The sequence below is a fragment of the Cannabis sativa genome, chromosome 4, assembly GCF_029168945.1.
Source record: "Cannabis sativa cultivar Pink pepper isolate KNU-18-1 chromosome 4, ASM2916894v1, whole genome shotgun sequence".
NCBI lineage: Eukaryota > Viridiplantae > Streptophyta > Magnoliopsida > Rosales > Cannabaceae > Cannabis > Cannabis sativa.
Genome location: NC_083604.1, coordinates 49,943,894 through 49,970,338, shown reverse-complemented (window position 1 = coordinate 49,970,338; position 26,445 = coordinate 49,943,894). Strand labels below are relative to the sequence as shown.

General features: G+C 36.2%; 1 protein-coding gene across 1 annotated transcript; it reads left to right on the top strand.

Annotated features, from left to right (window-relative positions):
- The first annotated feature begins 21,065 nt into the window (after positions 1-21,065).
- LOC133036971 (uncharacterized) lies at positions 21,066-22,268 on the top strand. Its single transcript, XM_061113761.1, has 2 exons — positions 21,066-21,853; positions 22,013-22,268. The coding sequence occupies exons 1-2, from the start codon at positions 21,066-21,068 to the stop codon at positions 22,266-22,268; spliced, it is 1,044 nt and encodes a 347-aa protein (XP_060969744.1).
- The last annotated feature ends 4,177 nt before the right edge of the window (positions 22,269-26,445 follow it).

The following is a 26,445-nucleotide window of genomic DNA, read 5'->3' as shown; positions in this document are numbered from 1 at the left end:
TCCATCAATCTTAGACGCAAGGCGGTTGGATAACTTAGTAGTTTGCATAGCGTATAGAGGCAAAGATAAACCCACCGACTTTATAAGAGTAGCTCGCCCCGCTTTCGAGAGCGTCTTGGCCTTCCAACCATGTAATTTCTCAGTCAGGTTATCCAGAATAAAGTTAAAATCAACATCTTTTTGTCTTGATCTAAATAAGGGGAGCCCTAGATACTTAACGTTACCTTCTGGTGATCCGATTCCCAGCGTTTCCTTGATCCTCTGTTTCATAGCAATGGGGGTGTTCTTACTGAAGAAAATAGAGGTCTTCATTTTATTTACCTTTTGGCCTGACCAAGTGCAAAACTTTTCAAGGCAGTCCCAGTAGCCTTTGGCCTCCTCTAAATTGGCTTTACCCATGAGGATCAGGTCATCCGCGAAGAAGATATGAGATAGCGTCGGGCCTCCCCTACTCAACCTGATTCCACTAATGGTTCTCGAGTTCTGGGCATCCTCCAGAAGTCTAGATAGAATTTCCGCGCCCCAGATGAATAGGTAAGGGGACAAGGGGTCGCCTTGCCGGAGACCGCACGAGGGAATGATCTTGCCGATAGATCCTCCATTCAGGCAAACATTAAGGGAGGTGGTAGCAATGCACTGAGATACCCGTGTTCTGAACTCTTGGGGAACTGCGAAACATTCCATAACATGATCAATAAATCCCGAGCTCATTTTGTCATAAGCTTTCATTAGATCGATCTTGATTGCAAACAAACCTTCTTTCCTTTCTTTCTATTAAAGGAGTGGATTATTTCCTGGGCTATCACATTATTATCTTGTATAATCCTTCCCGGTACAAACGCAGCTTGGGTGGGGCAGATAAGCTGAGGTAGCAAAGGCTTGATCCTATTAGCAATAATCTTAGAGATTACCTTGTAGACCACATTGCAAAGAGAGATCGGACGGAAGTGATTAGGTCTTTTCGGGTTCTGCACCTTGGGGATCAGGACAATATTAGTGGCATTGATTCCTTTGTGCATTCGCCCAGTTATGAAGAAGTTGGAAATTGCATCACAGAAGTCAAACCCAACCGAGTCCCAATAGTGTTTAAAGAACAGAACCGACATACCATCAAGTCCTGGAGCTTTGCTACTGCTCATGGCAAACAGGGTTGTTCGTATTTCCTCGTGTGAAGGCTTTCTGATGAGGTCAGTCTGCTCAAAGGTAGAAGAAAAGCCATAGAGAGGAATTTAACCTTAAAATAAATAACTGTTATTAATTGAATAGGTCCAATAACTAAATGGACCTAAATAAAATCTATCATGGTGTGACATTTTATTTAGCAACAACCTATATGCATCTATATAATAAAATAAACATATAGGCTCACACAGGCACAAACTTGGATGGATCCTATCATGTTGCTAGGTCATACACAGATGAAAGAAGATTGTAAAATTTACCTGTTACAAATTATTAACTTGACCAAGGGAGCCATGAGTTAAAGTCAGATCATTGGATCTGTCAACAAGTTAACCATGGCTATTTGCAATCAAGTAATAATAGGTTTTGAAAACTTACACACATGCTAAAATCACATACTCCTGCAACAAGGTTAGCTGGATAGTTGGAAGTAGGATTTATTTAATTTTAAATAATTAAATTTCGAAAATAAAATAATTAAATAAATAAATAAAAAATAAAATTTAATTTTTCGGAAAAATAAAATAAATAAAAAAAATATTAATTTATTTTTCGAAAAATAAAAAAAATTAATTTAATTTCGAAATTATTAAAAAATAAATATTTAAAATTAAACCTACAATTTTGAAAAATTAGGTTTCAACTAACCTAAATATCATTTCAAAATTTGCCAACTACTTTTAAAAATTAAATGTTATTTTATAAATAAAAATTAAATAAAAAATTAAAAAAGATAAATGAATATCTTTTTCAGATTTTAAATGTAATTTAAATAAATAAAATAACAAAATTTAAAAGTTAGCAAAATATATTATATCTATTTAAAATTTCATGATTATAGTTATTTTATTTTAAATTTAAATAAGGTCAAATTATTTAAAAAAAAATTAATTTAAAAAATTTAATATCTGACCTTAAATTTAAAAATAAGATAAGATATAATCAAATTTAAAAATAAGATAGATAATTAAGCAAAAAAGATAGATACTGACTATTTCAAATTCAAATTACACTAATATCATGAATTAAATTTAAAAAATATTAAATAAATTAATTATGATAATTAGAATTGAATTAGGAATAGTAAATATATAAATACAAAACTACACAAAAAATCGGAACTTAAATCCATGAAAAAGCATGAAAAAACGAAGAAAAACGAAAAAATTGTGAGCTGTACGGACGGTATGCGTTGCATACCTGTCCGCGCGCGCTCGCTGAGTTGCTGGCCGAGAAACCTCGACGGGAGTGGGAATCTGCAGCATATCCATGCGCGAAATGGGGTGTCTTCAGACATCCGCGCGCGTTGCTCGGACAAAATCCTGTCCGAACACGCGTGTGACCGAGGTGCACTCGGTTCCGCGCGCGCGTGAGTGATGCACAGCAACCTTATCTTTTTTCGAATCTTCAAAAAATCATAACTAATTCAAATTAAATCGAAATTGAGTTCTGTAAAAAAGTAACTTGCTTAATTTTTTCCATACTATCCAATAAAAATAATTTCAGAAACAAAATTTCAATTATTTTTCACGAAAATTCACAAACATCAATCAATCATCATATAACACTCAATACAACATGAAACCATCCAAATAACAAATAATCGTTTTAAAGTCCAAATTTCTTGCAAGCAAATCAATTACCATGGCTCTGAGGCCAGTTGTTGGAATTTATTTTACCAGGATCTTAGATCTACTCACAAGTATGTTGTTTAACACCCTAAATATGAACTTTCTAAAACGACAAATTAAACACATATAAAGTTAAGAAAACCTTACATTGATGCAGCGAAATTAATGTCTCCTTCCACTCAGATCTCTAACCCTTGTATCCTTTCTGTCGCAGAGTATAATCAATATCTGAGCCCGAATGTCCTTCTTCTTTGAGTTTGATCCTTCACAGTCTTCCAATCTATGATTGAGTTACTGCTTGCTGTGTGTGGGCACCCACTCTTTTACTAGGGTTCGAAATATATGAAGAGGAAAAGAGAAGAGGGTTTCGGCCAAGGTATAGAAAATAGGGAAGACTCAGTTTTTCTGAAGAGAGAAATTTCTGTCAGAAGATGTTATGAAAACTTGTGATTTGACTGAGCCATCACTTTCTATTTATAGACAACTACTAGGTTTAGGTTAGGAATTATTTGGCATTAAAATAATGAAAATATCAATTTGAATTTCCACAATTAGTGGCCGACCATGGTGTGATAATGGGCCCCACTTGATTTTGCAGTTTTAACAAATTTTATTTCTATTTTCTCAAAAATGCCAATTTTCCAATTCTAACATTTTAAATGCCAAAACTAATTATTTAATAACTAAAATAGATTATTAAATAATATTTTAATTTAATTTAATTATTAGCTAGACATATAAAGTCCATTAATAAATAAATAAACCTAGAATCTCTTTTCTTTACAATTTCACCCCTGCTTAGTGAAAATTCATAAATTAGACATAGTCTAACTTTAGAATTATAATTGATCAATCACGAATCAATTAATGAGTCTTACAAGCAGAATGTTCTCAACTAGAATGGGGACCATGGATCTATATGCTGAGCTTCCAATAAGTGAACCAAATTTACCAAGTAAATTCCTACTTATTAATTCTTCGTTGAATCCACTCTTAGAACTTAGAATTGCACTCTCAGACTTATATAGAGCATATTATATGTTCCACGATATCAATATGCTATCTCATTTAACCATTGTTATAATCTTATTGTGATTTAAAGATCCTCTATATAGATGATCTACATCGAGATGAGATAATTTTACCGTTCTCACCCCTCAATGTATTTTGTCCCTTAAAACACTTAGCTACCTGTAAATGGTGTTTAGTGATCTAATAATTAGTCAGTTAAACGAGAGCTCATCCATTTACTTCTATTTTCTAAGCTCGAAGGGAATCATCACTTGACTTCTATACACCAGTAGAAGCTATAGATTCCATATTTATGTTCAGCACTCCCACTCAATCATACTATCATGTTCCCAAAATATACGTATCACCCTGACCCAAAAGTAGGCTTAAGTAATAAATCAAAGAACATGAATAGTACTCCTGAGTTGAGCCTAAGCATATCAGGATTTAGATTCTTTTAATCTTAAGATCAACTACTGATATTGACTTGGAAAGATATATATAACGGTATGTTTGTAATATCTTAACTTAGTTGCAATATCGGTTCAGTCCAATGTATACTCCATACATTTGAAACTAGTATACTTTGCTAATGTCTTGCAAAGAACATAACACATACTCCAAGTGTAAGTACACATCATCGCTGATTATCACATTAGTGTAAATCCAAAACACTGATGAAACAAGGACTTATTCTTTTGATTCATATGATCACAATCACATTCCACTGTGTTGACGATACTGTAATTGTGAATAAACATATGATCTGGATTTAATTGATTTTTGTGTATAAAAGTAATAAACATATTAAACCATTAGCATGTAAAATTCATGCAAACATAAATCACTTCAAATTTCTTATATTGATAACTAATCAGATTGTAAAGAGTTTTATTTAGGGCATAAAACCCAACAGCTTCTGCATCAGCCTGAGTAATGGCGAACACCCTAGCTGGAGTGGGTCTCGCCGGAGCCCTAGGTGCCTCTGATCTGAGCTGGGGACAATCCCTCTTGTAGTGTCCGGGCATGCCACACTGAAAGCATCCCTGGCCTCTGCACTCACCCAGATGGTGCCTTTTGCAACTGGGGCACTCTGGATAAAAAAATTGGGTCTCAGCACCACTACCTCTACTCTGGTTCCCTCGGAACCTCTTGTTCTGCCCCGAGCCACCAGATACAGTGGATGTTTTCCTCTTCTGGTCCATGGCCGAACCACTACCTCCCCTGCTAAAGCCTGATGCAGGAGGGGTAGGAGCCCCGCCACTCACTGGAGTCCTAACTGACCCCGACATACATCCAACTGCGCCCTCAGCTCGCAGTGCCTTCTCCACCATCTCCGCATAGGTGGTCTTGTCGTCCGTAGTGATCATAAGGTCATGCTTGATCTTCACATTTAATCCGTCCATATATTTTTCCTTCTTTCTGAAATCGGTTGGCATAATTCCCGAGGCCAACCTCGCCAACCGATCGAACTGGGTGGTATACTCAGTCACGCTCATGTTTTCCTGCTGGGTCAGGTGGGTGAACTCTTTCCTCTTGGCACTTCTAACGGCCTCATTATAGTATTTCGCGTTGAAGAGTTCCTAGAACCTTTCCCAGGTCATAGTGGTGACATCATGAATCTGAGACATCATGTCCCACTAGACTAGAGTGTCTTCTTGGAACTGGAAGGTGGCACACACCACCCTGTCATTCCCGGTGACACCCATAAAGTTCAGTATCCTTGTGATCACCGTTAGCCACTGCTCGGCTTTCATGACGTCCGGACCTCCCAAAAAAATCGGAGGTGCCTGCTTCTGGAACCTTTCATACAAGGGTTCCATTCTGTTTGCCGCTGCCACTATCTCGGCCTGAGCAATAGGGGCGGGTGCCACTGGAACTTCTGGCACAGGCACTGCAGGAGCCCCCTGCTGCCTCAATCTCTGAATCTCAAGATCTTGCTCCTCTATTCTGGCTTGCATTTCAGCAAACCTAGTTTCCCGATTCTGGGCTTCCTGATCGGCTTGGGCAGCCTGGGCAGCCTGTGGCGGGTTATCATCACCCCGACCACAAGCCCTGCCCCTGGGACTGTTGGGTTTTATGCCCTAAATAAAACTCATTTCAATATAATCAGATTTACTTATTAATATAGATCAGAAATAACATTTAATGTTGCATGGTTCACATGATTTATTTCATGATTATATGTATATAATGCATGAATTCATCTGAAACCCTTTTCACATACTTGATCATGTTTATTGTGTTGTCAACACTTTGGAAAGTAAACATGACTATGTGAATAAAGTTTCCTAGATTTATCAGACATAGGGTTTTACTGATATGATAATCTACAAAAGAGTTTACTTGCATTTGGAGAAATGCTATGTTCTTTCCAGAGCATTGGTTAAAGTAAAGCTCAGGTTGGATGCATGGAGTATGCATCGGAAGGGACCGATATTGAACTTTGACTTAGTTTTATTAAACTTACCTTAACATCTATTCAAGTCAATATCGCCTAGTTGATCCTAGATCAAATGATCTTAATCCTGTTATGATTAGGCTCAATCTCAAGAGGCTATTCGTGTTCTTTGATTTGTTAGTTAAGCCTACTTTTGGGTCAGGGTGATACGTACATTTTGGGAACACGGTAGTGCAATTGAGTGGGAGCACTAACATAAACATGGAATCTATAGCTTCTATGGCGAATAATAAGTAAAGGATGATCTCCTTCGAGCTTGACCAAACGAAAATAAATGGTGGAGTACTCATTTCACATAAGCTGAAATATCATTTATACGGGATTAGGTGTTTTAAGGATAAAATACATTGTAGGGTGTAACGGTAATCTAATCCCTTTACAGTGTAGATCATTCATATAGAGGAGCATTGATCAAATTAGGATTATAACAATGGATAACTAATGATGTGTCTATATGGTGGAACATATAGAGCATTCTATATATTGAGAGTGCAATTCTAAGTTCTATGCGTGGATTCAACGAAGAATTAATAAGTCAGTGAATTTAGGTTATAAATTCTTGATCTGCTTATTGGAAGCTCGGTTATATAGACCCATGGTCCCCCCACTAGTTGAGATAATATTGCTTGTAAGACTCATGTAATTGGTTTTGATTAATCAATTATAATTCTCAAATTAGACTATGTCTATTTGTGAATTTTTCACTAAGTAAGGGCGAAATTGTACAGAAAGAGTTTTAGGGGCATATTTGTTAATTATGATACTTTGTATGGTTCAATTAATAAATATGATAAATGACAATATTATTTAATAATTATTTATAGTTATTAAATAATTAGAATTGGCATTTAAATGGTTGAATTAGAAAGTTGGCGTTTTTGAGAAAATCAGATGCAAAAGTGATAAAACTACAAAGTCGCAAAAAGTCAGGCCCATATCCACATTGTATAGGGCCGGCCACTTTTGTAGGGTTTTACCTCTGATATTTTTATTATTTTAATGCCAAATAATTCAAACCTAACCTTAGTGGAATGCTATAAATAGATAGTGAAGGCTTGAGGAAAATTACACTTTTCATTCAGAAAAACCTAAGCCTCTCTCTCTCTACCTTGGCCGACCACTCTCTCTCTCTCTTCTTCCTTAAGATTTCAAAACACTTAGGTGGCGTTTGGTTGGGAGGAACGAAAATATCGGAATAGGAATGGGAATGAGAATTGGAATTGGAATTGGAATGGAATGGAATAAAATTTAAAATGCATAAAAAAATTTATAAAAAAATTATTAAATTTTTTCAAACCTTGCATTGGAATGGTCTTTTCTTCCATTTTAAAATGGAATAGTCATTCCACTAAAATGATGGAAAGGTCATTCCATTGGAATGGTATTCCAATGATTTTAAATACAACCAAACAAAGGAATGGAATGAAAATTATTTCCTTTCCATTCTATTCCATTTCATTACCTCCAACCAAACGCCACCTTAGTGATTAGAGTAGTGCCCACACACAGCAAGTGATACCTCAATCATAGTGAGGAAGATCGTGAAGAAAGACTTTCAGCAAGAAGGAGTTTCAACACTAAAGAAGGAGAGAAAGAGATCCAGGTTCAGATCTTGATAATACTCTGCGACAGAAAGGATACAAGGGTTAGAGACTGAACGGAAGGAGTCATATTATTCCGCTGCACCCAATGTAAGGTTTACTAAACTTTATATGTGTTTATTTTATCGTTTTAGAAAGTTCATATTTAGGGTGTTAATCAACATACTTGTGAGTAGATCTAAGATCCTGGTAAAATAATTTCCAACAGGGACCTCTACCACGGCCCCTAACTGTTGGAAATTATTTTACCAGGATCTTACATCTACTCACAAGTATGTTGATTAACACCCTAAATATGAACTTTCTAAAACGATGAAATAAACACATATAAAGTTTAGCAAACCTTACATTGGGTGCAGCAGAATAATATGACTCCTTCCGTTCAGATATCTAGCCCTTGATTCCTTTCTGTAGCAGAGCATTATCAATATCTGAACCTTGATCTCTTTCTCTGATTCTTTAGTGCTGAAACTCCTTCTTGCTGAAAGTCTTTCTTCACGATCTTCCTCACTATGATTGAGGTATCACTTGCTGTGTGTGGGCACTACTCTAACACTAAGAATTTCGAAATTGAAGAGAGAAGGAAGAGAGCAAGGTGGCGGCTAAAGATAGGGAGAGAGAGAGGCTCAGTTTTTCTGAATGAAAAGTCAGAAGAAAAGTGTGTTATTTTCCTGAAGCCTTCACTACCTATTTATAGCATTCCACTAGGGTTAGGTTTGAATTATTTGGCATTTAAAATAATGAAAATATCAGAGGGAAAACCCTACGATAGTGGCCGGCCCTATACATGTGGATTTGGGCCTCACTTTTTGCAATTTTACAGTTTTATCGTTTCTGCATCTGATTTTCTCAAAAATGCAAATTTTCTAATTCAACCATTTAAATGCCAATTCTAATTATTTAATAACTATAAATAATTATTAAATAATATTGTCATTTATCATATTTATTAATTGAACCATACAAAGTATCATAATTAACAAATATGCCCCTAAAACTCTTTCTTTACAATTTCGCCCTTACTTAGTGAAAAATTCACAAATAGACATAGTCTAATTTGAGAATTATAATTGATTAATCAAAACCAATTACATGAGTCTTACAAGCAATATTATCTCAACTAGGGGGGGGACCATGGGTCTATATAACCGAGCTTCCAATAAGCAGATCAAGAATTTATAACCTAAATTCACTGACTTATTAATTCTTCGTTGAATCCACGCATAGAACTTAGAATTGCACTCTCAGTATATAGAATGCTCTATATGTTCCACCATATAGACACATCATTAGTTATCCATTGTTATAATCCTATTTTGATCAATGATCCTTTGTATGAATGATCTAAATTGTAAAGGGATTAGATTACCGTTACACCCTACAATGTATTTAATCCTTAAAACACTTAACCCCATATAAATGATATTTCAGCTTATGTGAAATGAGATCTCCACCATTTATTTTCGTTTGGTCAAGCTCGGAGGAGATCATTCTTTACTTACTATTCGCCAGATAGAAGCTATAGATTCCATGTTTATGTTAGCGCTCCCACTTAATTGCACTACCGTGTTCCCAAAATGTACATATCACCCTCACCTAAAAGTAGGCTTAACTAACAAATCAAAGAACACGAATAGCCTCTTGAGATCGAGCCTGATCATAACAGGATTAAGATCATTTGATATAGGATCAACTAGGCGATATTGACTTGAATAGATATTACGGTAAGTTTAATAAATCTAAGTCAAAGTACAATATCGGTCCCTTCCGATGCATACTCCATGCATCCAACCTGAGCTTTACTTTAACCAATGCTCTGGAAAGAACATAGCACTTCTCCAAATGCAAGTAAACTCTGTTGTAGATTATCATATCAGTAAAACGCTATGTCTGATAAATCTAGGAAACTTTATTCACATAGTCATGTTTACTTTCCAATGTGTTGACAGCACAATAAACATGATCAGGTATGTGAAAAGGGTTTCAGATGAATTCATACATTATATACATATAATCATGAAATAAATCATGTGAACCATGCAAAATTAAATGTTATTTCTGATCTATATTAAAAAGTAAATCTGATTATATTGAAATAAGTTTTATTTAGGGCATAAAACCCAACACTAACATGCGGGGGAAACTGAGCTCCTTGACCTTGATTTGACCCTACTGATTTGCCCTGACGCCTGGTGTTTCGCCTGGCGTCCATCTAGTCTGAACAGCCTGCGAAACCAAGAGTTGGCACATCAGGTCATGATCAAAGAGAGCTTACTAATGCCGCTTAATTTGGAAATTAAAACAAAACATGCGCCTATTCTACTATCAGGCTACTAACATGCTTCCTATCAGGCTTTTCTTATTTCATAATAATTAAATAAGCTACTAAAGCAATAAAAGCTTACTGAACTGTAGAACGAGCTAATTGCTGATGATGATTGTACATGTCGTGACGATCTTTGGAAGACAACCTGGCTCTGATACCAAATTGTAACACCCTAACTAGCATAGGCGTATTACGTGATATTTAAACATACTGTGCAGCTCGTTGCTAATCAACGAGGTTTATGGAAATCAGGATTAATTAAAAAATTTTCTTTTTATTTAAACTTATAAAATATTTCATACAAAATACTGTGGGATCCCATTTACAAAAAGCTTTACAAAAGTTTACTGTCTAATACAAAATACTTGATGCCTAGCGTCTAATTACAAAAAGCACTGCTGTCCCGAGGATCGTACGCTCCAGGCCTAACCGCCCCGACATGTACAATGTTCACCGGCTCGCTCTCACGGTTCCTCAGCCTTGGCCTTGCCCTGACCTACACATAAACATAGCACTGTGAGTCGACAGACTCAGTAAGAAAAGCATAAATCATAATCATACATAAATCCGGGTTATGATCAGACGCCCATACCCCTGACCATAACCCTAACCGTCGTGTCCCACACGATACTGAGTCCCAAACGTTCATAAGACGGTACTATTGACAAGTAACAGCCTATACTCGGTTCACTGGTCATACTCCAGCTGCTAGTCATACTCTTGCCTAACCGATGTGTTACAGTATTAGCCTATACTCGGTTCACTGGTCATACTCCAGCTGCTAGTCATACTCTAGCCTAACCGATGTGATACGGTTAAATAGCACAGTACCACCAACCCTAGAATCAGCCTATACTCGGTATACTGGTCATACTTCAGCTGCTAGTCATACTCTAGCCTAACCGATGTGATATGGTCGGATGGTACGAAGCCAACATACATATCTAATGTAATCTAACAGGCTTCCTAACATGCACGCTAAACATGTAATACATATGCATACTGTTATACTAATCTTACCTCAATTCCGAATTCAGATGTGCCGGTCAACCTGACTAGAACGAACTACGCGGCGGTTTACAGGCTCCTAAACCATAACAATCACAACACTAATAAGTGATACGCTAAATCACTTCCTGGGGACTAAAACTAGAAACTAAAAGTTTCCCTATCGATAAAAAGCATGGCAATACCCCAAATAACATAAAAACGAGAAAATCTAGGGTTCCTAAAAATTTCCCAACCGGCAGACCGGTTGCACAACCGAAATTCCGGTTTTGGGAATTCCAGAACCCTCATCCGGAATTCCGGTTTCCGGTTCCTCGCAGGATACTTTCAAAAAATCATAACTTGCTCAAATCAAATCCAATTCAAACAAAACCTTCCAGACCTGTTCTAAATACCCCATAGAACAAAACCAAAGCATCAAAACAGCCCAGAACACACAGATACTAAAAATGCCATGTGAGCTCCAAGCTTTGAGTTTCAAATTCAAACTTGGCTAAAGCTCACCTACAAGCATCAAAACCTGAATAAAACTACATATTCATGCATATAAAAACTGCAGAAACTGAACTCAAGCACAACCAAACTTTACAGCAACTATTTTCACATTTTCTCTTTGAAAACCATAGCTTTTGAATAGAAATTCCATAACTTTAAACAACACCACCAACGTGCAACACAAGTTTCTCTAATCTACACAAATACTCATGAATAAACTTCATAAATCAACAACAACATACAGCAGCAAGAACACTCTAAAATCAAGCATGTAATTCACTAACTTTTTCTTAAAACACAAGAAAACACCAAGAAAGGCTACAAGGAAATTACCTAAAGTTTAAGCACCTCAAAATCAAGATGATTCTTCCTGGAAATGCAGAAGAAAAACTCCAATTCCAGCTGCTCAAGAAGTGGCCGAAAGAGAGAGGAAGAGAGAAAAGCAATTTTCCAAATTTTCTAATTTTCTTACTTTGAACCAAATGAGAATAAATTCAAAATAAACTCTTTATTTCAGCCATCATAAATCAAATAACATTTAATTTCTCACTCAAAGTCCACTAAGGGACAAGAATACAAATGGGGCAAAATGACCATTTTGCCCCTCCACACTAACATCACATAAAGGGCACTAAAGGGGTATTTTGGGAAATTCTAAATTCCAGGCCAATCCCGACATTCCCAATGTCTAATAGACCGTCCCACAATACTAACATACTAAGTTGTGATTTTACTGAGCCCAAACACCGAGTTCCATGTTACCGGGCACCGAAAATGCAAAATTATGAAATTCACTATATGACATAAAATGCATCTCAGAATTCAATAACAAGAGCATAAATAATTATTTAAATATCTATAAATAATTTTCATAATTAAACATAATTAACTGCTAATTTCCAAATTAAACTAAGCGGTCTTTACAAGCCATCACAAAGATGACAGTTTTGGAGATGAAAATGAAACCACCTCAGTGATTAAGGAAAAAAAGCAATTGTGTGCTTTGGTTTTTTGGTGTTTTAATAGTAATTTTTGTTTTTAAAATGTTGTTTTAATGATGTATATGCCTTTGTTTAAAAGATTGAAAGAGAAGCTTGGATTGAATAGTATATATCATCTAATTTGAGGGGAGTTTTGAATTATTCAAATGAATAAATTAGTCAAGTTTAGTTAGAAAATAGGAGAGGCTCTAAGCACTTAAACACAATATGGATTATTATCAATTACCATGATACACCGTTCTCTCAAGAAAAAAAAGGAATGGAATACACACTACCTAAATCTCATAATCGGAAATTTAAAAATGTAAACAAGTTAATAACTGAACTGAAAATATCTGTGTGAAATATCTACTCTACAATTTGTATATGACCAAAATATTTTAGGTACAAGACTTTGGAAAATGAAGAAATGAAAAAACCCATTTTTAGTAACCAACAAAATTGGTGTAAACATAAATTATAGTTTTTATTTGGAAAAAAAACAGCAAGACTAAATGGCAAAAAGAAAATTTAAAGTATTAACCAAAAGGAAAAAGGCCATTCTGTGAAAGGAAAGTTGGAATACTTAACAAGTCTTGTTCCTTACAGTAGGATAGTAGGACTCCCCATTCCCTATTTTCTATGTTTCTTATTGCTAATACCATTTTGTTGCTTAGTAAGAAAAAGAGCATGTAACATTTAATTATAAATAAATGCACATATCACACTGATAACATTAGCTTACATTCATGAGCATTTGACCATGTACTATAAGAAAATCAAAGAGTGTAAATACCAGATCGTCAAACCTTCTTGATCATGTAAAAAAACCTATAATTCAGAATATACAATATAATATATGTGTGTGTGTATACACACATAAATGACAAACCTTATTTGGGATTTTCTGCAAGGATCAGACACTAGAGAATAGAGTCTAGACTATAATACCTGAAGAAGTCAATGACTAAGGTAGTCCCTCCAAAGACTTGACAGAAAAAGTAAATGCAAGGCAATGAATATCAGAGAAAAGTTAATCCTGGCTTATCATGAACTTAAACCTCTCTGTTGGATTTATCTTGGCAAAGTTTTTCTTTGTTCATTTAAATAAAGATATAATTGTATTAATTAACAACAAATCAGAGAACAAAAGAATTTACAAGCTAAAAAATATATTAGAATAGTATATATATCATCCAACTTAAGATTGTATCAAACTTACAAATCTATATGTAGGTACTAGTAAAGAGTATGCTATCAAATTTCACAAGACAAGCTTCCATGATATGAATCAAAGACAACTACAAAATACAACAATGTTGCCTATTGATATGGAAATTAACCAAGTGAGAACCATTAGAAAATTAAACCATAGAAGCTCAAAATGATGACATCTCCAACTTAATTGCTAGTTAGAAAAGTTAAGTTAATCTAAAAGTTGAGTTAATCAAAAGGTTGTCATCTCCATTAAATTGTTATATATTAGCATCAGCCATTCCCCCAGCAGTATTCTCCCTCGGCCTTTGTTTCCTCAATCTCTCTTTCCTCTTCTTGGTTTCTTCAGTTGGGTTAATGGATGGTGGCCTTCCCCTTTTCTTTGGCTGAACGGTCACCTAAAAATCACCAAGTTTGATCTTATTAGTTACTAACCAATAGCATAAACAAAACATAGATGCAACTAATCAAAATTTCAGAAAAAACAAACCTGAGTAACTGTTGTTGGACATTTTCTTGCAATATGGCCTGCTACACCACAATTGCCACATTTATGCACTTGTCCATATCTTCTTGTCTTGGTTGTATTTGCAGGTGGTGGTTCATCAACATCCCTTCTTCTCTTCTTTTTTGGTCTCCCTGGCATATTTGTTTCCTCTGGCGGTTCAATTGGGTTAAGACCAGATCTTGGCCAAAGTTGTGGACCTAGCATAGGGTGTATCACACCCGCATAACCCTTCAACATCATATCTTTCTTGTACCAGTCATGAATGTAATTCCAAACTTCATGACCTACGTCACATATGCATGATAATGCATGACCACAAGGGATTTCACTTAGTTGGTACCTTCTGCAGCAACAAGTCTTCTCAGCTAGGTTGACTGCATAGCTAATAGTGCCTGGGCAGTCGACTTCAAAAATCACTTCTGTTGCCCTTGTCACCAAACAATTTCTAGCAGACTTCTTGTTCTGCTCTATGATCTTCCTGATGTTTTTTCCTACTGGTTCATTCCACCTGGTGACACTCTCCCTTTTCTTTTGAAACCTACACTTGAGCCAATACCTTAACTTTTCCAACAAAGTTATGATTGACTTGTCCCTGGCATCAGTAATGGCATTATTGAAAGACTCACACAGGTTGTTCAAAAGAACATCACACTTCACACCTTTAGAAAAGTAAGCCTTTGTCCATACTGTACGTGGCTTTGCAACCAACCAATTATATGCAGCGACATTGACTTCCTTGATTTCTACCGTTCTTCTATCAAATTCAGCAATAGTCGTTGCTCTTGCAGCAACCCGCAACATTTGTTTCATCAACAAACCAGGAAAATCCTTCTTGAAATTAGAGTAAAGATGCCTAACACAATGTTTAACATCTGAACCTGTGAAAACTCTTCCAACTGCATTGTCCAAGCCTTTTTGCTTGTCACTCATGAATGTGTATATATTTGGCCTTTCACATACGAGATCTGTCTTCAAAAGATCACAAAACCATGACCAAGAATCTGTTGTCTCCTTCTCACAAACAGCATAAGCAATAGGGAAAATGACATTCTCAGCATCTATACCAACAACCACCAATAATATCCCCTTACAGTAACCCTTTAAGAAAGTACCATCCAAACAAATTAGCGGTCTACAACCATTTCTGAATCCATCTTTGTAGGCTTTCAAAAAAATATATACTCTCTCAAACACTCTTTTTTCACCAACCATTTTAGTCTTGATCTTAGCAGTACTACCTACATTATTAAACAACAACATAAGCAGTTTAACGTAACAAACACACAAAAAAAAAACATAGTATCTTGAGCAATTTAAAAAATTAGTACATAAATATATAACATAAATTGAATCATAGTAAAGGTAAATTATCATTGTTTCTTTTATGTATTTACACATACACATATGGGTATGGAGCCTCCCGGTTTTTTCCATTTATTGTTCTAGTATAGAATATTGTTTGTTAACCTATATATCTCTCTTGAATCTCAGGTATTGCTAAAGATGTTGTTCTGTCAAGGTGTAAAATTATTGCAGAACCTTGGGATTACTTTATCTTGTTGGAAGTTTCGCAAATTGGGACAGGTAACAATATTCAAGTTGCCCTTATTAATTAAATGATAAGAAATTACACAATCTACATCATTATGTTTTATGTTTGGGAAAAGTTATTAGTTGCTGAAAATGGAGATGAAGCATTTTATAGTGTCAATAAATATTATAAAATTATACTTCCTATTTATATTTTCTTCACGATTATACTTCCTATTAAAAAAATTATACTTCCTATTTATATTTTCTTTACAATTATACTTCCTATTAAAAAATTATACTTCCTATTTATATTTTCTTCACAATTATACAGTAATCCCAAATGATTCTTCGCAATTATACTTCCTAAAAAATTAATAATTGCGGTAAAAACAATTATACTTTTAAAAATTTATCATTGCAGTAAAAACAATTATACTTCATCAACTAAAAACACAAAACATAATAGGGAAGCAATACCTGGATTAGTAGCCAATAATTGATTGCAGTAATCATCAAGAATAGCATACTGCTCAGCAACACTTCCTTCCAACATAGCCAACGCCATGTCCTTTGCTCTATAAAAGGACCACTTACTCACTTTAGAGTACTTTGTGTTGGAAACCATCTCCTTGAACCCGGTATAATGTAAGTTGGGGTTCAGCCTAAAGGTTTCGAGGAGGTGTGTGGACAAAAAAGCTGAATTTGCTAGTCTACTATCCACCACTAGTCCACAATCGTGTATATTCTTTAGTTTGTTGACCCTAAAAGTTGTCCCATCTGTACTAACCCTAGATGCATATATTAACCACTTACATGATGTTCCTTTACAAATAGCTCTCATCCTCCTTTGGTCATTGCTGATGTATTTGAAATCCTTGTTTTGTGCAAGAAAGTAATCCTTAAGGGCTTTTCTAAAAAACAACCACATTAGCAAATAACATGCCCTTGTCAAAGTTAAAAGTCTCCTTATCACACAATGGATTATACTCTTTGGTTGAATTTTTCTTAACACCCCCTTGTTCATCATCACTTGCTAAACTCGCCAAATCATCCTCTGACTCAATACAACCATCATCACGTTCATTTGTCTCACCACCTTGGCTGCAAAAATTGGTCACACTAGCCCACCATCTACTTGGGTCACTAGGTTTGGCAACATTTCTCTCAGTTTCCAAATCTTGTTCATACTCTTCCTCATTAAATTCAAATTCCCCTTCATTTGTAGTGGGCTGGTCAGTAGTGGATTGGTCTACAGTGGGCAGGTTTGTAGTGGATCGGTCTGTAGTGGGCTGGTTTGTAGTGGATTGGTCTGTAGTGGCCTAGTCTATGGGTGTTGTGACTTGTGTTTGACTTTGTATTTCATTTGGGTGATTTGGTTGACTTTGTATTTCAATTGAGGGTGCATCATCCCCTGCATCTTGAACCTCTGGATCATCCCACCCTTCATTCTCCCAAAAAGTAATATAGCCATCGGTGCAATACCCATCTTCATGTTCATACCCTTCGCCCTCCTCTATAGAACCACCATGATGATCTTCAAAATCATCCTCATCATCTTTAAAATCATTCTCAGATGAATCATCATCACTGAGAATAACAACATTATGTTCCTTACATGTTTTATTAACATGTTTTCCCTTGTTCATGTCTACCGGGATCCCTACCACATCAGGCACAGCATCACAATTTGGTGGGAGTTCCTCAATCACACAGTGCTTGAGCTTTGGGGCGGTTGGTACATGAGGAACAGCAGTTGGATCAACTTTCCATTCTAGCTCATGTGTCATTTCTGGCATCACAAGATACATAGACATGACTGTCCACTTCCTCATCTCCATTTGTTCCAAAATTTCATTAACTTCTTTGTCATTTCGAATCATCCTTCCATGCTTCAAAGCTTTATCTTTTGGCTTATATAACATGCCAAAAGGAAGCTTGTATCCCAAACCAATTGCAAATCCTTCTATCAATATTCTGCTCATCTCACTCTTATCAACCCAGTCAAAGAAACTAACCTTCCCACCCTCATACTTTCGGTTACCAAAAGGTGTGAAGAACATTTCACCATGATGTATTGCAAGTGTCAAATACTTTAGAGTATCACCTGTTTAATTATGAATCAAAGATAAAAGATCAAACATATTAGTACCTCTTAAAAATTTCACCCAGAATATTTTTTTTCAACTAATTTAGTCAACAATGGACCCTACTATTTTGAGGCATGAACCTCTCAATTTACACAAATACTAATACTTCACTTAAGGGCTTCTTTGAGAATTTTTTTGTTTTAAATGGATACTTTTTGAATTACTTTAGTTGGAGTCTTGACGAAAAAAAATAAGGTGGAGCCTAAGAGGGATATACATAACAAGAGACAGAGAGAGAGGGCATGAATATACATAAGAAAATTTATATTGATTATGCTCTTTTATTATTATTATTGGCTCAAATTTTATGTTGATTATTGGTTGGTGGTGGTTGACAGTGCCTGTTTTTATCAACCATGGGTTTGAACATAAATTAAAAAACATAAAAATGAGAGTAGTACTGGAGTAAAAATTAATAAGAGTAGTAGGGGTCTTTCTCATTACCATCCTACTGCCACAAACCTAAAAGCTAAGGTAAAAAATCCATCTTGAATTATATCCTTCTAAGAAGTTGAAGTCAATAATATAATTACATGTAGAAGCATGGATTTGCTCCTCAAATTCAACAATTTTTTTTTCTCCTTGCAAACTAGTTTTAAGTTAGATCGACATGAATATTGGCTTGAATGGAATGGATCACAAAATCAAACAAAGCTTCATTAAAAAATCTGTCATTCTTCTTATCAAGCATGGAAATCAATGGACCCCACTATTTGTATGTGCACATGCCTAAAGTCATTACAACAATAACACAACAACACCCAACCATAAGTTTTAAACCTTTTGACTCTTTCTCACCAACAGTGTTATATAAAATCCCAAAACATATAACTTTTTTATGTGTAAAACCCTTAATTTTTTAATTGCAAACTCATCCACTCACAATAGATTAATAATATTCACACTCAATACTGCCAAAAGAAAAAGAATATTTTTTAAAAAACACAAATTCCTAACTGGAACCCACCCATGAATACATCATTATCACACAATACTTCCAAAAAAAAGACTACTATATAACAGCCACTATTCTAAACTCCATTCTAGCCTCAATTGAACCCAGCAAAATAAATATCACAAAAAATCCACACATTTTAGAAGCAACGCATAATGTTTTGGCCAAAAATCTTACCATAATTAGGGGGATCACCACCAGCCCTAAAAAGCGCCATTATCTACTGCTCCCGTCGATGGTTGCTTCCCGTGGTCGAAGAAGAAGGTCTCACCACTTTCTCTTTCACCGACGTTAGTGGTTGCCACGGTCGGAGTAGAAGCTATCGCCCAACTATTTCTCTCTCCCCGACGTTGATGGCTCCTCCCATGGTCGGAGAAGAAACTATCGCCCAGAAACTTTGGTGGTCGTCGGAGTTTATCGTCCAGTCCCCACCATTTTCTCTCTCCCCGATTATGCTTCCACATTTTTAGGGTTTAGTTTTGATTTTTTTTCAACAGTTCAATCGTTTTGTGTACATTGTTTGTTTTTAAGGTAATATTAGTTAATGTTTATTATTATTATTAGGTATCAGATTATTATTTAATGTTTATTATATTATATAAATTTATTCAATTAATTTTATGTAACTATATTAGTTTTAAATCAAATTAAATTTTTTATTTTAATAGTTAATATTATGTGGCAATTTTATAATATGATGTGGTATTATTTTAAATGATGTGGCATGCCACCTGTTGTCCAGTGTGCAAGATAACAGCAAGGTATCTACAGAATGTCTGAAAGTGTAACGGAATGTATTTATGCCGCCAAAATTTTAACTTAGGTATTAAATTGCAACTGAATGATAAACTTAGGTATTTATGCCGCAAATTACTCAAATTAAAAAGATAAATTAAAAATATATATGACTTTGAAACTAACAATTAAGTATATAACTTTATATTATTATATATTGAATCATTTATGTTATATATAATACAAACTAAAAATTAAAAAAAAACCTAAAGTTAGGTTGGTCGGGTCATTCAGTTCAATTGGGCGGGTTGGACCTATTTTCAACCCACCTAATTAATAGATTGGGCGGTTTGTAATTTTTTCGGATTATTTCAGTTTGTAATTTTTATCGATTTTTTCGGTTTGGTTTGGGCGGGTTATTCGGTTTGGACAGTTTACAAATTTTTTTGTACAACCCTACCTTAAATTATTTTGGCAAGTTGGTCCTTAAACTTTATTTTTTGGAAAATTGGTCCACAAACTTTTATTTTCTTAAAAACATAAAGTCCTCACTCTTAAATGATGGTATTTTATTTATTTTTGTATTAATTTTAAATAATTTTATATTAATATATTATCAAATTAAATAAATATATTTTTTTATTTATATGTATTGTTTTTCAAATATGTCAAAATAAGAATAAGAAAAGAATATTTGAAAAAGACTAAATAATAATAATAATAATATATTTTTTATAAACTTCCAAAGTAAATTATATTTTAAAATTTATTTTTAACGTATGCTCCGCAGCGAACTCATGAAATTTCACCACCGCTAATGCAAAATTTTAAAAATTAGTAAATATATATACAATTAAAAAACTATTAAAATTATAATACCACATATTCATAAATTAACAATAAAATATACTATAAATACTAAAACATAAAAATGTGAGGGGGCTAAAATTCTCTCTAGCTATTATATGTGTCCGCTAGTGTTTATAATTTTTTTTTTCTTTTTATTAATATATATAAATATAATAAATTAAAGTATTAAAATATTAATATTGATATAATAAATAAAAAATATTAATATAATTATTTTTATCAAAATATTAAAATTAAAAAAAATGAAATTATTTGAATTTAATAAAAAAAAAAATTAAAGTATGTAAAATAAATAATAAAAATGTATAATTTTTTTAGTGTATTTCAGTGTTAGTCGTATCCCCTGATACATTTTTTTGTCTCTTTGTTTTTGAGAGTTTGCTGTATTCTCTTTCGTGTGTGTTTCAATGGCATCAAGCAGTATCACTGGAAAGGAAGTGGAGAACAGAGATGAACTCATTAGCCTAGATGAAGAAGAGGTAGAAGTTTTGCGGATTCCGACAGGCAGGGCTGAAGAAGTGGCGATAGATACTCGATGGTGCTTAGTGGGCAAACTCCTAACAGGGCGTGTATCAGACTTTAACGTTTTCCAGAATATGATGGCTTTTCTCTGGAAGCCGGGGATGGGTATGTACGTGAAAGAACTCAATCCGAATTTATTCCTATTTCAATTCTATCACGAGATCGATATACAACTTGTCATTGACGGGAGCCCTTGGACTTATGATTGGAAGCCTTTTATCTTTACTCGTCTCAAGGAAGGTGATAACCCACGGCTTGTTGAGATCAATCATCTAGATATGTGGGTTCAACTACATAATCTACAACCGGGTAACATGACCCTGAGTGTAGTGACAACGCTCGGGAATTTCATTGGTACGTTTATTGAATCGGATCCTAATAACTTTGTGGGTGTTTGGAGGGATTTTCTTCGAGTCCGAGTTCGAATCAATGTGATTAAACCAATAAAGCGAAGGATGAAAGTCAGTACGGATAACGCCTCTTGGTATTGGGCGAATTTCAAATACGAAAAACTCCCTACCTTCTGCTTCATTTGCGGTATAATCGGGCATTCGGAGAGATTTTGTCCAAGGCTTTTCCTAAAGCCGTTACATCTCCAGGAGAAACCTTACACTCTAGAACTGAGGGCTTCTCTACAGAGGCGACACTCGACATTTGGGGCGCAGTGGCTCCGGTCAGGAGCGGTGGTTCGGGATGATACAAGGCAGGGATCCATCGTGAACAACTCTGAATAGGGAGTTAATTTGATCCCTGTGAACCCGGAGCAATTGGGGGGATCGGCTAGCCAGAATCATGGATATGATACAAATCCTATTGATTTGCTAAATGATAGGCGTCCATACAAGGAGGATATTAGGGGAGTCAATGAAGAGGATATGACTTTGCATGTGAATAATAATGGGATTTTTTTTTATTCCACAATTACTACAATTATTGACTCAAAAAGGAGAAGGCCAGACTCTAGTGAGGAGGGTAACGTGGGACCACAAGGAAAGGCTTATTCTGGTAACACTGATGACATGGAGCAAGATATGGTGGGTCTTCCAAAAAAGGGCTTTTGGCGGGTTCTGGTTTCTAGGCCCGCCTAGAGGTATGAGTTGTTTAAGTTGGAATTGCCGTGGGCTTGGGAACCCGCGGGCCAACCAATTCTTATCGGATCTTGTTTTCCAAAAGAAGCCGAATTTGTTATCTTTATGTGAAACTTTATGCAATAAAACTAGTATGGAATGTATTAGAGTCCATTTGGGATTTGAAGGTTGTTTTGTTGTTGATGCTCGTGGCCACAGTGGGGGTTTGGCTTTATTATGGAAAGATGTTAAGGAGGTGGTAATACAAGGCTTCTCTTTCAACCATGTTGATGCTACAGTCGAGTTACAGGGGTCTCTTCCTTGGCGGTTTACAGGCATCTATGGTGAGCCGAAACGTGAGTTGAGGTACTTGACTTGGAACCTCTTTCGTTCTCTTAAAAATGATAGTAATCTCCCTTGGTGCCTTATGGGAGACACGAACAACTTGGGCTCTCAATCGGAGATGAGAGGGGGCAAGAAGTATCCTGACCGTTTAATGTAGGGGTTTAATATAGCTTTGGGGGATTGTAATTTGATAGACTTGCCTCTTGTTGGTTATCCATTCACTTGGGAAAAAGGGAGAAATAGCAACGATTGGATCGAAGAAAGATTGGACAAAGCTCTGGTTACTAGTGACTGGTTGTCTATTTTCCCACTGCCGATCCTATACAACTTGGAGATCACTAATTCAGACCACTGCCCTATCTTTCTATTGCTTAAAGGTACTTTTCCAACTACTACTTATCACTCTTTTTGCTTTGAGAATGCTTGGATTCGTGAACCATTATGTAAGCAGTTAGTTGAGGGGTGCTGGTTGGGTTCGGGCCTCATGGAAATTCAAGATAAAATAGCTAAGTGTGGGGAGGTGCTTGGGAAGTGGGGTCGAGATATAACTGGGAACTTTCGCCAACGGATCAATCTTTGTAAAAAGCAAATCCGTGACTCTAAATGGGGCCGTGATCCTATCTCAATTCAACTCCACAAGGAAGGAAAGGACAAGTTATCTGAGATTTTGGCTCAACGGGAAACTTTTTGGAAGCAAAGGTCGAAACAATATTGGCTTAACTTGGGTGATTAAAATAGTAAATATTTTTTCATTCCGTTGCAAGTTCTAGGAAGCGCAACAATAGCATCAGTCAGCTCCAGAATAACAATGGTGTTTGGGTCAATTGCGAATCGGGGCTTCAAGGTGTTATCACGGGCTACTTCCGTGACTTGTTTCAAGCTTCTGGAACTAATTTGGGATCGGTCTTGGATAGAATTTGGCCTTCCATCTCTTGTGAGCAAAATGATGAATTACTAATCCCTGTTTCCAAGGATGAAGTTAGAAGTGCACTTTTCCAAATGCATCTGGATAAGTCTCCCGGTCCGGATGGCATGACTCCGGCGTTTTACCAAAAACATTGGACCATTGTTGGGACTGATGTCGTTCAATTTGTTCAGGATTTTTTTGATTCAGGCAAGTTTTCGGATTCCATTAATGATACTCATATTGTCTTAATTCCAAAAAAGAAATACCCCACACAAATGAGTGATATGAGACCAATATCTCTTTGTAATGTGCTCTACAAAATTGCCTCAAAGGTGGTGGCGAACAGAATGAAGGGTGTCTTGAGCGAAGCTATTTCTAAAACTCAGAGTGCGTTTGTTTCTGGTAGACTAATATCAGACAATGTCATGGTGGCTTTTGAAGCAATGCATTATCTGAAAAGGAAGACCAATGGAAGGAAGGGCTATATGGCGATTAAACTTGATATGAGCAAGGCATATGACCGTGTCGAGTGGGGATTTCTAGAGTCTATTCTTCGGGTGATGGGATTCAATGTTCGGTGGATTGGGTTAGTTCTGAGCTGTGTTAACTCAATTCGATACCATGTTATCAATAGTAGTCAGAGAATGGGGACGATTACTCCTACTAGGGGCATTCGTCAAGGCTGCCTGCTATCTCCTTATTTGTTCATTGTTTGTGCGGAAGGCTTTTCTTCTTTGATTCGTCACTATGAGGCCACTAGACTTATCACCGGTTGCAAAGTTGCTAAGGGCGCACCTACTATTTCTCATCTATTATTCGCAGACGACAGCTATGTTTATTGCCAAGCTTCAAAAGAAGAAGCAAGCCATGTTCTTTCACTTCTCCAGACCTTTGAACACGCCTCTGGCCAAAAAGTTAATCTTCATAAATCATCTGCCTTCTTTAGCTCGAACACAAGAGCTGCTACAAGGACCCGAATCTGTAACTTGATGCAAATTCAAGAAGCGGGCAGTGATAGCATGTACTTGGGACTTCCAAGTATAGTTGGTCGAAATAAGACGCTATGTTGGGATTCCTTAAAGAGAGAATGAGGAAGAGGATCAATGGTTGGGAGGGTAGATTTTTATCTCGAGCTGGGAAAGAGATTCTTATCAAAACCGTGGTTCAAGCCCTTCCTTCGTACACTATGAACGTCTTCCTCTTCCCAATCAGTACTTGTAAAGAATTAGAGAGGATGATGGCAAGTTTTTGGTGGAAATCGAACAACTTTAATAGCAATGGCAGCGGTATCACATGGATGAGTTGGGATAGAATGACCAAGCATAAGTTTGATGGTGGTATGGGCTTCCGTAGTTTGAGAGACTTTAATTTGGCTATGCTTGGTAAACAAGGCTGGAGGCTCCTATTTAATACAGATTCTTTGGCCAGCAAAGTTATAAAGCTAGATATTACCCACATGGTGACTACCTAACTGCGGAGCTTGGGTCAAACCCGAGTTTTATATGGAGTAGCATTTATGTTGCTAGAGATACTGTCAAAGATGGGTTAAGGAAAAGAATCGACTCTGGTGCAACTGTGAATATAACTTCTGATCCTTGGCTCCCTGTTTTTGATCATCCTACACCAGTCCCAATTGTTGATGGCCTTGACAACTTCAATGTTAATAGCCTCTTTGAAGCTAATACCCGAAAATGGGATGAAGACATTGTGAAGGATCTATTTTCCCCTGAGGATGCGGCTATCATCCTAGGCATCTCCTTAAACCAGAACATTGTAAATGACTCCTGGTATTGGATTGCAGAAAAGAATGGTTTTTATTCAGTCTGAAGTGCGTACAATTCGCTCCAACAACTTAAACACCATTCGGATATTTCAGAGGTAAATGAGTTTTGGAAGAAATTATGGTCTCTCAAAGTGCCTCCTAAGGCCAAGGATCTTGTGTGGAGGGCGGCATCAAATTGTCTTGCTTCCAAAAGGAACTTATGCATCAAAAAGGTTTTGGTTGATAGCTCATGTCCTTTTTGTGGTGTTTTTGCTGAAACGGAATGGCATGTATTGGTATCTTGTCATTTTGCTTGGTCTTGCTTCGGGTATGCTGGTTTGGCTGTTGTTGGAAGAGACTCATTTTCTTCTCTGTTGGTGTGGTTGGAAGCTACTGCTAACAGGGTCGGCAATGAGGATTTGGGCAGAGTAGTGATGCCCTGTTGGGCCATTTGGGCAGTCAGAAATGACCTTGTTTGGAAGTACCGTGCGAGAAGTGTGAAAGATGTGGTGACGTTTGCTAAATCGAGTCTTGATCAATGGTTGAATGCTCAAGGAAAGGGTAATATTCCCTCGATGTCTCCTCTCAAAGCTGGAGACGGTTTAGAGCAGTGGGTTAAACCGATTTCAGGAATCAAACTCAATGTAGACGCTGCCATCTTCGATTCATTTCACAAGTACGGGTACGGGTGTGTGGTCAGGGACCCTGCTGGTGGTTTGGTTTCTGTTTTCGCAGGGGTTTTTTTCTGGTTTTGTGGCCCCTGAATTGGCCGAAATAATGGGCATTCGGGAAGCTTTGAGCTGGCTAAAGGATTACTCATTCTCTCAGGCCATCATCGAGACCAATAGCCTTGTTTGTGCTGAAGCCATTAGGAGTGCAGAAGCTTTTATTTCTGCGTTCGGGCTGCTGGTAGATGAATGCAAAAATAGTCTTAATTGTTTGTCCAATGTTTCAATTGTATTTGTTAAACGTTCTGCGAATTGTGCTACGCACTTTGTTGCCCGACACTCTGTTTCTCTAGCTGAACGTATGTTCCCTATCAACAGTGTTCCCTCAGACTTATTGTCTATTCTTGCGAGCGATTGCTCGGTTTAATAAAGAACACTTATTCAAAAAAAAATGTTAATATTTAATATTGGGGACTTAATGTTATTAAAGAAATAAAAATTTGAGGATCATTTACT